Here is a 14,023-nt window from a genome sequence, read left to right as displayed (position 1 = left end):
ATTGAATTGGATAACCATGAGTTTTGCATTTGATCAATCCTACAAATGACCATTTTCGGGTCCCGGGACGCCTCAAACTTACGATAAAGTGGCCAATTTGTATCTGAACATCTTTGCCAAGCTTATGGAAACGCATTTTAATGCACAATTATGTTTGATTTCTACTTTTCGAGAATTGAAACGGTTTAGTATCCAACAGATATTCTTCCGGGCATAACGTCCAAATGGCCACATCCGGTATATTCTAAACGGTGCAAAACTTTTCATTTATAATGTTAAATATCAGATCTTAATGATTAAATTGCAATGACTATCATTGCAAATAAATAAAAGTTACTTGGCATGTCCCAAAAAATAGCCCTTTTTACCCGACTTGACCCAGTGACCCACCGGAATAACTCCGGCCACAGGAATATTTCAGAGTTCCTCTTCTAGAAACTAGATATTCGATTCCAAGTTCCGACTTCTAGAAACTAGATATGTGATTGATAGATTGAATAATTTGAAAGATCTCCTATAGTAACAACTGGGGAAATCAATGAAAAAAAAAAATAGTCAAAAAATATCTGGAGTATATACTGAGATACCCTCTGAGAAAATTTACACAGCAATCCTTGTGGGAATTACAGGAGGTAGACACGTTGTAGAGCTCAAATTCTGAAGAAATCCTCAAAGCATCCATCGAAACACTGCTGCAAAAGAATTCCTGGGACGCATGATGGAGGAACCACTAGAGAAATTTAGAAATTAGAGATTAAGAAATCTTGTAGATATTACTAGGAAGAACTCCTGATGCTTTTTCTCGAGGAATCTGAGAAGAAAATCCTGAAGAACCTGTGAAAGTCTCATGATAAACTTTTAAGCTTTCTCTGATCCTCAGGACAGCGGAATTCACTGCAAGCAGCATAAGAAAAAATATACTTTAGATACCTTTTTGGTTGAAATGTAGGATTTTAAAAATAGACACTTTCTGTTAAAAACAAAGATATTCTATAAACTGCCTTAAAATAGAACAAAAAGGGGAGGAGTGTTTCTTGGAGCAAACGCTGAACGCTATTTGTGAAATCGCAGTTGAAATTACTGGATAAATTTCTTGGAGATTTGATGAGGTCTCTGGAAGAATTTCTGAAGGGATCCCTGGAGGATATCTGGAGAAACCGATCGAAGAATTCCTGAAGCTTTTTCTCCAAGAACTTCAGAAGAAATTCGGAATTAACCTTTAGAATAGCCGCATAATTAACTTTGAAGATTTAGATTTTTGCACAAGGATTCGCTGCATGAGCATTAGCACAGATGGCCGTACAATTCGTAGGTGCTACTCCGTGATGGATCAGAACAATCGCACTTGATCTGCCTACCTAGCTCTCTGCGCTTCACGCCGTCTTGTACCAACCGGATCCGAAGCGAATACCATCTTGGCAGGGTTGATGTCTGGCATTCTTTCAACATGCCCTGCCCATCGTATCCTTTCAGCTTTGGCCTCCTTCTGGATACTGGGTTCGTCGTAGAGTTGGGCGAGCTCGAGGTTCATCCTTCGCCGCCACTTACCGTTTTCCTGCACACCGCCAAAGATCGTCCTAAGCACCCAACGTTCGAAGACTTCAAGTGCTTGGAAGATCTCCTCGAGCATCGTCCACGTTTCATGCCCGTAGAGAACTGGCCTTATGAGCGTTTTGTTCATAGTACATTTGGTGCGGAGGTGAATCTTTTTTGACCGCAACTTCTTTTGGAGGCCATAGTAGGTCCGACTTCCACTGATGATACGCCTCCGCATTTTACGGCTAACGAACTCGTCGACCACCCCAAATGTATCCCCGTCTATCGTAACACTGCTACCTAGGCGAGCCCTGTCGCGCTCGGCTCCACCAACTAGCATGTACTTTGCCTTGGACGCGATCACCACCAATCCAACTTTCGCTGCCTCGCGTTTCAGGCGGGTGTCTGCCACCTTTTCAAATGTTCGGCCGACAATGTCCATATCATCCGCGAAGCAAACAAATTGACTGGATCTTGTAAAAATCTTACGGCTTGATAACTTCCCACGAACTCGTTTACTACAGGTGACAGGCGACGGGATAAAAATTTGTAGGCCTCGTGTAGAATGGTGATCGCTCGAAAATTCTCACAATCTAACTTGTCGCCTTTCTTGTAGAGGGGCCATATTGACAAGCCTCTCCGGGCCCATCTTTATGAGTTCAGCTCCGATACCATCCTTACCAGCAGCTTTATTGTTCTTGAGCATGTGAATGGCATCTTTAACCTCCCTCAAAGTGGGAGCTGGTCGGTTTCCATCGCCCTGGTATTGACTGCATTACCGCCGTTGTCCCGAAGTTCATTGCCTGTGCTCTCAGCGCCATTCAGATGTTCGTCGAAGTGCTGCTTCCATCTTTCGATCACCACACACTCGTCCGTCAAGATGCTCCCATCCTTATCCCTGCACATCGCGGCGCACGAAGCTGTTGCGAGATGCGTTGAGATTCTTATAGAACATATGTACGTGTTTCTTGAGACCGGCACAGCTGTTCCATGTCCTCGCACTCCATCTCTTCCAGGCGGCTTTTTTTTCTCCCGAAAGAGGCGGGTTTGCTTTTGCTGTTTCAGTCTATAACGTTCCACGTTCTGTCGGGTCCCTTGCTGTAGCATGACCGCCTGCGCTGCATTCTTCTCCTCCAAAATCTGTCTACATTCCTAGTCGAACCAATCGTACCGTCGACTCCGTCCCACGTACACGACGTTGTTCTCAGCTGCATTGAGCAATTCTTGCTGAAACCAGGCCGCCATCGGCACCTATCATTAGAGTTCCAATTTTATGTCACTGATCGCTAGTTTTCGATAAAACTTAAGGGTGGTCCTTTCTGTTTTTGTCAAATTGGTGGACCCCTCGTACGCCAGCTAGCTGAACAGTTAGCGAAAAAGCCCATTTTTGATAAATCTTGGGTATTTCTTCACGGGATATGTCTCATATTTCGCATGGAACACATAGCAAACTTAGTGACATCGTATAGAGAAAAGATATTGCTTTCATTTAAACTTGAAAAATTTTTGGCGGCCATTTTGAATTATGTCAGAAAAATCGATTTTTCACCATTAGCGCACCGCTAGTTTTGAATTCTTAGATCACCATCAGAAAGCTGAGGAAAAATTGCGTAAGATAGGCTACAGAAACTAGGTGAGCAATGGTATTTACCCTATCAAATGAACGATTTTGTAAATCATGTTATACGATTTTGACGTATATGGCGAGTGCAATCAATACAAACATCATTTTTTGTACAACAAAGAAACAAGTTTTTCAACCTTTGGTGTTTTATTCGAGTCGAGTAAAGAATAAGAATATTATTTTTTAGTAAAAAAATCTGGCGGCCATCTTGGATTTTGACGCCATCTTGATTTTAGGTAGTAGGCAGGATTTTTTTCGACAAATGATAGGCCCGTGTATGTTCACAGCATGTCTGCTTCGGGATGTAAAAATTTTGTTGTTCGATGAAACAGTTTTATAATACAGGTCGGACTCGATTATCCGGAGTATCGATTTTTTTTTCACTCCGGATAATCGAATCCTCCGGGAGTAGTGTGTGATCCTTTGACCGTGACGCTTGCTCCTGCCGGGGCAGGTGATGCGGTCAGAATCGATCATGTTACGTGTGTAGTGTAGTGAAAGTGTGTAGTATTTTGCGGTAAGCACAGTGCTGCGACGGGAGAAACAGCGTTACATCCTGGTAAATTCATTCTTTATTATTATTTACTCACCTATTACGCTATGAAACTAAATACGTGCCAGGGTCGAAAATTTAATTTTCGATTCGGGAAGTGTAAAAATATTTTAGATATCCATTTGATATCTGGGTGTTTTTATGCGGGGCTTACTGTATATGAAAATGACCTCAGAATGTGTGTGTATTTACTGCCATTCTTGAAATGGGTCGTTGGAATTTCAGTAGAGCTATCACCTTTCATCTCCTGGGCTAAAATTGTCTGCAGATATAAAGATATCGAAGGGTATCAATAAATACATGCATACAATTTTCTTCCATAAAAGCACTGCCGGTCGGTGGGAGGTGGATTGTATACACACACACACACACACACACACACACACACACACACACACACACACACACACACACACACACACACACACACACACACACACACACACACACACACACACACACACACACACACACACACACACACCTGTGGCATGAGCATGAACAAATACAGGCCAGTCTTGAGAAGATTTTTTTAACTCCTAGAGATGCATGAAAAAAAAAAAAAAAAAAAAACACACACACACACACACACACACACATCTTGATTTTAGGTAGTAGAATTAATTATTCATCTTGATAGCACTCAGCATGTCGAATTTAAAGGCTACCAATAAAAAAAAGGTTACGTATACTCTTCTTCTTATTATTCTTCATTTTATTGACGTTACATCCCTACTGGAACCGAGCCTGATACTCAGCTTTATTAGTTATAAATCCAGGTTATTAAACAGGAGTTTTCTTTTTTAATGCGATTTCTGACAACAGAATAATTCTTCGACATGTCTTTGAATTCAGTAATAATGAATAAATAAATTCAATAAATGAAAACCGTCAAAAAACATTGATTGTATTAAACAAACATTTTTATACCCTATGCATTGTTGTTCATTGTATGAAGTTTATAGATTGCGTGTCGGGACATTAGTAAGCCTTGTGGTAATATCTGTAGTTGTAACGTAAAAAATTGACAAAAGTGCATTAATTTATAACGAAAGTCTAAAATTTTGAAGCAAAAAACATCCTTGATTTTCTAAGTCATAAGTATCGTTTTTCGTACCGCTCAACATGCATGTGAAAAATAGCGAGATTGAAAGATGGGAAGCAGGTTTTGTTCTAATGTGGACGTAATGCCGAAAGGCAGGTGTATAATTCCGAGATTAGAGAAACTGTCGGCCATTTTGGCTTTCGACGCCATCTTTGTTTTTAGCAGTTGCATGATTTTTTACCATCTCAGTGCTCATCATTTTGAATTATAAGGCCTCCGGTAAAAAAATCAGATTCTATCTTTCTTATCTTATCTCAGCTGTTCAACTGATTGTTCATTTGTATCAATGGTTTTAGACCAAATAAATGAAAGAAATAATGCTATATTACAACTCAAAGATATGCAGAAGAATCATTTAGGTAGCAAATAAGCGTTAAAAAAATCCTATTTGATAATTTGTTTTTAAAACTACACGCAGAAAAATATTGTAGGGTTGAATCTAAGAACCCACCTATTAGAACCAAAAACTCTTTTTTAAATTGAATCAATCTATCTGGTGGTTTGTTTTTAAGTCAGCATTTTGTTGAAACAACAAAATTCTCTGTTGAACGAAATATTGTTGCTCAATTTTCATTTTAACAAGTTACAATTGTTGTTTTAACAATATAATTTTGTTGAATAAACAAGTTTTATTTATTACTGTCGCCATTTTGTGCTTAAGAAATAAACAGAAAACAAGTGTCCAGGCGATATTCGGTAGCTGCCGATTTCAAGATTTCCGGTAAGTTTACATTTTCCGTCGTAATTCAATTTAACACATAGTTATTTAAGTAATCATATACAAAAGCTGACAAAGATGATTTAACTATTCATGATGATTATGACGGTTTGAATATGAAAGGAACGAAAGCTATAGGTAATTCAAACCAATTGATTAAATTGCAAGACAAGTGAATTAATTTTATTTTTGTTTGTTTCAGAATTTCCTAAATTTGTTCTGACCGGTTGGTATAGCCGCGGTGATGGTACTGGAGTAGATCATGGCTTGCACATAACAGTTCGAAAGACTAATGCAATCATCAAATATTATTTGGAAAACTACTTGTGCAATGAATTAGTAGGAATATTAATAACACACGATATGTAAATCAATGCTTTGATTTTGTTTTAATATAAATAGACAGTATTGTAGAAACAACAATATTTTGTTTTTGTTTCAACACACATTCTATATTATTTCAATATAGGGTGTTTTTAGATTCAACGAATTATATTTTTGTTTCAATTGCATTTCTTTTTGTTTTTGACAACTGGCCAGTTTGTGAAATTTTTAGAAACAACAATTTATTTTGTAGGAATAAATGGAAGTTATCATTAAGTCAACAAAAATTGCCGATAAGCCGTGAGTCAACAATAAAATTTGTTGAATCTATACAGAATTCGTTTGCATTTACAATATATTTCTCTGCGTGTAGTTAAGCTGAAGGACTGGCTCTGTTCCAGTAGGGACGTAAAGTGAGGAAAAAGAAGAACAAGAAGAAGAATAAGTGTAACGGCAGCATTGAAATTTAACATGTTGAGTGCTAACAAGGTGAAAACTCATTCTACTACTTAAAACCAAGATGGCGTCAAAATCCAAGATGGCCGCCAGATTTGTTCACTCAAATTAATACTCCTATTCTTCATCTGTCTCAAATAATACACCAACGATTGAAAACTTGTTTCTTTGTTGTACAAAAAATTATGTTTGCATTGATTGCTCTCGCCATATACGTCAAAATAGTAGAACATGATTTAGAAAATCGTTCATATCATAGGGTAAATACCATTGCTCACCTAGTTTTTGTAGCCTATCTTACGCAATTTTTCCTCAGCTTTCTGATGGCGATTTCAGAATTCAAAACTAGCGGTGCGCTAATGGTGAAAAATCGATTTTTCTAACAAAATTCAAGATGGCGGCCAAATTCAAAATGGCCGCCAAAAATGTTTCAAGTTTAAATGAAAGCTATATCTTTTCTCTATACGATGCCACTAAGTTTGCTTTGTGTTCCAAGCGAAATATGAGACATATCCCGTGAAGAAATACCCAAGATTTATCAAAAAATGGGCTTTTTCGCAAACTGTACGAGGGGTCCACCAATTTGAAAAACAGAAAGGACCACCCTTAAGTTTTATCGAAAACTAGCGATCAGTGACATAAAATTGGAACTCTAACGATGGGTGCCGATGGCGCCCTGGTTTCAGCGAGAATTGCTTATTGTTGATGGCTGCTTTCACTGTTCTCCAGCAGTCCTCAAGAGGGGCTACATCCAGCTCACCCTCTTCCAGTAACCTCGAGGTGCTGCGCTTTGCCGCTGCGACATATGGTTGCTTGAGCCGCTCTAGGTCATACCGGGGCGGCCGTCGGTATCGTACATTTTAACGACGGAGAGTTTTGGGCGCAGTTTAACCATCGCCAGATAGTGGTCAAAGTCGTTGACGACGATAGGTCCTGACGTCGATAATGTCGGACAGCACCATCAATCAAAACGTGATCGTTTTGTGATTCCGTCTGCTGTGGTGATCTCCAGGTGTATCGGTATAGAAGCCTGTGTTGGAAGTAGGTTCTACGATTGGTCATATTCTTCGGGGCGGCAAATCAATTGGTCGTAAGCCGTTTTCGTTCATCATCCAATGGGCGCTGAACTCTCCAATAGTCGGCCTGAACTCCTCCTCCTGGCCAACCTGAGCGTTTAGATCTCCTATGCTGATTTCGACGTCGTGGCTTGGGCGAGAGCTCAAAATTTAAAAGTCAAATACAACGCCGGCCATGTCCTTACGGTCATCGGGGAAGAGAAGGAATGCTAGTTAGACAACCATTGTTACTAGAGACCGAAGAATCTTCTGCATCTCCACAGTTGTCATGGGAAGGATATTAGGTTATTGGGGTAAGGTAAAGATCTGGCAGAATTTTGCACAAGAAAAAAGAGGAACATTTGAGACCATATTTGATATAAAAAATAGATTAGGTATTGAAATAAAAACTTGTTTTCAATTATGAATCTTGGTTTACGGCTAACCAGCCGAGTGGAAGTTTAACAACTACCGTAAAGCTAAACATTACATATAATTTGCAATTGGATTAGATGGACAAATTGATGTGAAGATTTGCGAAAAAGTTACACGTCTTCTCAGTGAGAATCGAACTCACAACTCCCCGATCTCTAGTTGGGGTGCGTTACCACTACGCCATGAGAGGACTCATGAACGCAGAAGTTAACTTGAATTCGATTTCAGCTCAATAATCACGTGGTCCTTTTTCGCAAAGTGCACCTCTTTCGGAAGAATTAGATGCCCATCCAAACACACGCTTTCGCCCAACTAGAGATCGGGGAGTCGTGAGTTTGATTCTCACTGAGAAGACGTGTAACTTTTTCGCAAATCTTCACATCAATTTGTCCATCTAATCCAATTGCAAATTATCTGTAATGTTTAGCTTTTCGGTAATTGAAATGAAAACTTGCATTAAAATAGTGGCCAAGTGTCTAAAAAGACTTGCTACCAGCCCTGAAATCATGTCAATGAATATTACCTGCTACTTCCGAATCCGGATGCACCGGTTGTGGCACCACCGAAAATCGACTGTCCTGATTGTGGCGAGCTGGGCTGTCCGAACGCGGATGTCCCAAAGCCACCCGTTGAAGCACCGGAACTGGCCCCACCGAAGATATTCCCTGTGCTGGTATTGGCCGTCGCTCCAACACCTCCGAAAGCCGAAGTACCCCCGAAGATGGATCCTCCTGCAGCCGAAGGGCTAGCAACCGATCCGAACAATCCTCCGCCGCTGCTTGGGGCAGTGGCACTTCCGAAAATGTTGGTGGCCGTAGTGGCAGGAGCTACGGTTGCCGCCCCAAACGGACTTGCTGGTTGCTGTGTGCCTGCTGTGGCCCCTCCGAAAATGGAAGCGGTGCTGGAAGGTGGGGAACTAACTGAACCGAAAAGATTACTGCCGGAGGTACCTCCGGAAGCGGCCCCAAACGGAGAACTAGTTGCACTGGCCGTTCCGAAGATTGATCCTCCTGAGGCGGGCCCGCTAGTAGCAACCGATCCGAAAAGCCCCGTACCAGCCGGACTGCTAGCACTGGTAACAGCTGCTGCTGCCGTTGATCCGAACACGGAAATGGGTTTCGAAGTCTCGGCCGTGACCGCACCGAATGCAGAAGTTGTTCCGGCAGCGGCTCCACCTCCGAAAATGGACGTGGTGGCTTCGGATTTGGGGGTAGCAAAAGAAGCGGTTCCGAAAATGTTCCCGGAAGAGGCTTTAGGGGCTGCCGGACTCGAAGGGGAACAGATGTTGAAGGAACCGAACAGATTCGATGTGGCGTCGGTGGTTGAAGTCGGGGTAGCTGTATCGGAGGCTGTGGTTATCGTTGTTGCGGAAGACGAAGTAACGGAACCGAATGAGAAGCCGGAAGAAGTGGTGGTTGTCGTTGCAGTAGTAGTTACTGTCGAAGAAGACGGGACAGCTGACGAAGCGGTGGAAGTGCTTGTGGTCGTTACCGTTGTTGTAGCAGAACTAGGAGCGCTAGATGCGACTGAAGCAAACAGGGGAGTTGCTTCACTGGTTGCAGGTTCTGTCTTGACGGAGAGGTCGGTCGGCTTATTAGCAGCGCCAGCTGCTGCAAACGAAAAACCGCTACTAGCGCCCCCGAAGGAGAATCCCGTGCTGCTAGTGACCGTGGTTGTGGCCGCAGGCTTGACGGATCCGAACAAAGGGGTCGTCGTGGACGCGGTTGATGAAGTGGCTTGAGCTACTGATGCTTCTGCGGAGGTTGCTGTAGTCGTCGTAGTAGAGGCTTCGGTTCCGCTGACACTGAAACTGGAAAATAGTCCACCACTGGAAGCGCTGGTAGTGGCCGCCGTTGTTGAAGGCGGCTTTATACTACCGAAAAGTCCGGTGCCAGGGGCAATGGTTGCGGTGGAAGTGCCAAAGATGTTGGAGCTCGTCGTTTTCGCTACGGTGCTGAAGAAACTCGGTGCTTTGGAGGTTTCTGCAGTTGTAGAATCCACTTTCTGAAGCAGATTGGTCAATGCTGGGAAGGCAGATTTAGTAGCCTCTTCGGAAGCACTGGAAACTTTGAAAGTTGGAGGCAAAGGTTCATCTTTTTTGGCTTCTTCCTTGGGTTTCTCGTCTTTCTTTAGTTCAGGCTGCTTTTCCTTGGTGAGATTTAGCACCGGAGCCGTAGATTGGGATACTCCAAATGGCATAGCTCCCCCGGTAGATGCACCGAATGAAAAAGCTGGCTTACTGTTGGCAGCCGCCCCAAAGGACACTACAGGTTTCACCGGTTCCGTATTATTCGTACTATCCGCCTTGGGTATAGCCTGTATCGTCGTGCTGCCAAATCCGAAGACCACGGGTTTCGAAACTGGTTCCAGATTTTCCTTATCCTTAGAAGAGGTCGTCGAACTAACCGCCACTGGTTTGATTGTGGTGTTTCCGAACAGTGTAGTCTCTTTCGTTATGACTGCATCCTTCGGGGCAGAAATTTGTCCAAACGGTTGTGCTGTGGGTTGTCCGAAACTGAACACAGATGGCGGCGCAGTACTTCCCGAAGTACCAAATACTGCTGGTGCAGGTTTAGCTACCGTTATAGTGGTAGAAGTTGGACCTGCTGCAGCGAATCCAATTCCGCTTTGTGAAGTTGCCGTTGGCTGTTGCACGGCCTTAGCTCCGAAGTTAGGCATGCTTGAAGCTTTGGGTAGCTCAAATACCTTCGGCGGTTCTGCGACAGGTGGTTTCGTCGGTGCTGGAACTGCAACCGGGTGAGCCATCTGAGGCTGCACCTTCGGCTTCTCCTCGATCTTCTTAATAGAAGCTAACGGCCTCGCGATTACAGTTGTTTCCATCTTCGTCTTTTCCGAGTCCATTCGACGAACTTCATTGCGACGCTCCCGAACGACCTCCGAATTCAAACCGACCCGATCCGGTCGGCTTGGCTTTACCGTAACAACCTTACGGTTCTTCAACATGTCACGAAGCGAACTCATTTTGGCCTCGCTCAGACGGCGAGCATCCTCACGGACTTGGTCGGCAATCGACATCGAAATGATGGAATCGGTCAATGAATCGACGTTATCCGTCCCACCCAAATCCTTCTTCCTCCCTTTCTCCAATCCCCGGATGCTCTCACGCATTCCCAGCTTAGCTTTGATGTAACTCAGCTTTTCCTTTTGCCTGTTCAGGATCTCCTGCTGCTTGGAAAGCGTTTGGTACAACACTTCCAAACTGGGAACATGCATCCTGCGCTTGGAATTTGTCCTATTCGCTTCCTGAATAACGGACCACTGGGCATCGATCTGTTTGTTCACGATTTGCAGCTGGTTTTCATTCACAGCGAGCATGTTCTGCAGACTGGCCAACTGGCGCCGACTGGACTGGGACATGGCATGCGTTTCCTGGAACTGATTCGGGCTCGGATGCTTATAGATGGCGTTCTTGCTGTTGGCTTCGGCCACCATGGCAAACGCTTCATTCAAACCCAGACGCAGGGCCTGAACATCCGATGTCAGAGACTCGGTGCTTTCTGCTGCTTGTACGCTCAGATCCTGAAGTTCCTTCAGGTTCTTGATTATGGTCGTAGATTCCTCTTTGGACCCGATTGTAGTGTTTAGGGTCTTGCAACGCTGTTGAAGGTCTGTCAGTTCTTTCTCGAATTTACGAATCTCTTCGGTGATCATCGTACGGATAACCAGGTTGGTATCGTCGGTCGACTCCTGCTTCTTTTGGGGTTGCTTTTGTGCTTGCTATGGATTGAGAAAGAAGAGGAAAAAACAACAAACATTACATATCAGAATCTATTCTTACTTAACACTTATCACGAATCTCTTATTTTCTTAGTGTGGAGATTTTAATTGCTAACGAATATGAAAGTTCTACGCACCAAACATCAAACGAAAATTTAAAGGAACGGACCCGATGTATGGGTTAGAACACACGCCTCTCATGTCGACAACCAGGGATCAAATCCCATCCCAGAGATAGTCACTTATGACGTACCTAAGAGTTACAGTGACGACTTATTTCAGAAGGGAAGTAAAGTCGTTGATTCCGAGATGAACTAGCCCAGGGCTAGCGATTTTTTTTTTCAACGCGAGTAGTCGCGTGTTGTATTTTGTACAATACCCTAGTTTTTCATGTTCAACGTGCTGAAATGCGCTGATCATTCAAATTCGGAATTCCGTCACCAGGCGGCGCTAGTGCGCACGAAGGTTTTCGTTTTGCAAATATCTCAGAAGCCTAATCACTGGCGTCTCCGACAAAGTTGTATAAGAGGCCAAGGCCAATCATTGATCGAGCTAGTTTATTCCAAATTTTGCCACTAGGAATTCATTGATTTTAGCCAAGAAATTCAAGATTTTGCCACAAGGCCGCGCTACTGAGCATGAAACTTTTGTTTTGCGGATATTTCAGGATTCTCACCACTTAGAAGGATGGCGTCTTCGGCAAAGTTTATCAGTAGCTTAATGCCTATCATTATTTGAGCCAAGAAATTTAAAATTTGGCGACCAGGTGGCACTAGTGATCATGAAACATTTGTTTTCTGATAACTCTGTATCCTGGTTACTTAGTAAGATGGCGAATTTTGCCACCAGGTGATATCCGTGAGCATGAGACATTTGTTTGCAAATATCTTAGGAGCTCGAACATTTGGAAAGATGGCACCTTCGGCATACTTGTTCGGTGGCTCAAAGGCTATCTTTATTTGAGCCTTTAATTTCGAGATTTGCTAAAACAAAAATGATAGCCATTGAGCTACTGAACAACTTTGCCGTAAACACCATCTTTCTAAGTGGTCAGTCTTCTAAGATATCTGCAAAATAGAAGTTTCATGCTCATTAGCGCCGCCTGATGGCAAAATTCTGAACCAACTAGCTCAAACAATGATAGCCCTTGGGTTACTGAACAATTTTGCTCAAGACACCATCTTTCTAAATGTAGAAGTTTCATGCCCACTAGTGCCATCTAGCGCTCAGATTCGAAGTTAAGGTGAAGATGCATCGCATAAAGCTGCTGGTAAGGATGGTATCGGATCGGAGCTGAACTCATAAAGATGGGCCCGGAGAGGCTGGTCATTTGGCTGCACCGGCTGATAGGCACAATCTGGGAAACAGAACAGCTACCGAAGGAGTGGAAAAGCGACAAGTTAGATTGTGAGAACTTCCGAGCGATCACCATTCTAAATGCGGCCTACAAACTATTATCCTAGATCATCTTCCATCGTCTGTCACCTGTAGTAAACGAGTTCGTGGGAAGTTATCAAGCCGGATTCGTTGACGGCCGATCGACAACGGACCAGATCTTTACTGTACGGCAAATTGTAATTGTAATTGCTCAATCCACACCCTGGCAGACAATTATCCGCCCATCTAGACACGGGCTGGGTGAGGACCTACCAAGCCTCCCCCGTTAACATGTCCTATACCGTTTAGCACACCGGGATCTTCCACAAGCTTCAGATACATTAAATAGATATAGTCCCTCTGGCACTAAACCAAATAGCGGCCTCCATATCATCACTAGCACTGCCTATCCCGCACGCCAAACAAAATGCCGGAAGTAGCGTGCCGTGTAGAACATCCGATGTTCAACACAGCACACCACCTCCGACACCATGCCCAACGTACAGCAAAGACATTGCCAATAAAAAGCGGAATGCGTCATTCGATTCAGTGCCAGAGGGACTATAAATGTAACGAAGAGGAAATGAAAAGATAGTAGAGATGGTTTGGTTGTTGGATTACTGAAACGAGAAGAAATAAAGTCATTACGTTAAAACGTGGTTTTTATAGTTGAATAAATGTATCGATAGTTTCTCATCTGTTTCTTTTCCGTGTCGTAGTTGCGTCGATTCTATCCACCTCGAGTTTTGTCGTCTCCGCTCGAGCAATGAGGACCACGATGAAATGAAAATATAAAAATATGAGCATTAGTCTATTATTTAATGTGGTTCTCATTTGCTTTTAAATACCTAAGTAACATGTGAACTCTGCCTCTATCAAAAAATTCTAATGAATTATATTTTATTCTCCTGCACTTTCCCTAACACAAAGTATTCCTATTTAGTAAGACATTTACAAGTGCAAAAGCGCAAATAAAAGTGTGGGACCTCATCGAATCATGTTGATGCCCTCAGAGCACTCATTCTTCGATTTGCGAAAAATGAGTCCGCTGAAAACACCGCAATCGCGCACCTCTACCAACGCCTCCGCACATGTAAAAACT

At 43.0% G+C, this 14,023-nt stretch overlaps 1 protein-coding gene across 1 annotated transcript in view; it reads right to left on the bottom strand.

Annotated features, from left to right (window-relative positions):
• LOC5565120 (nuclear pore complex protein Nup214) overlaps positions 1-14,023 on the bottom strand; it is a 32,405-nt gene that overhangs the window by 1,492 nt on the left and 16,890 nt on the right. The window contains exon 4 of the mRNA XM_001649417.2: positions 8,330-11,544. Within this exon, the coding sequence (XP_001649467.1) occupies positions 8,330-11,544 (3,215 nt within the window). The remainder of the gene's footprint in view (positions 1-8,329; positions 11,545-14,023) is intronic.

Source organism: Aedes aegypti, chromosome 2 (genome assembly GCF_002204515.2).
Source record: "Aedes aegypti strain LVP_AGWG chromosome 2, AaegL5.0 Primary Assembly, whole genome shotgun sequence".
Classification (NCBI taxonomy): Eukaryota; Metazoa; Arthropoda; class Insecta; order Diptera; family Culicidae; genus Aedes; species Aedes aegypti.
Note: the sequence above shows the minus strand (reverse complement) of the source record. Positions and strands in the feature narration are given on the sequence as shown.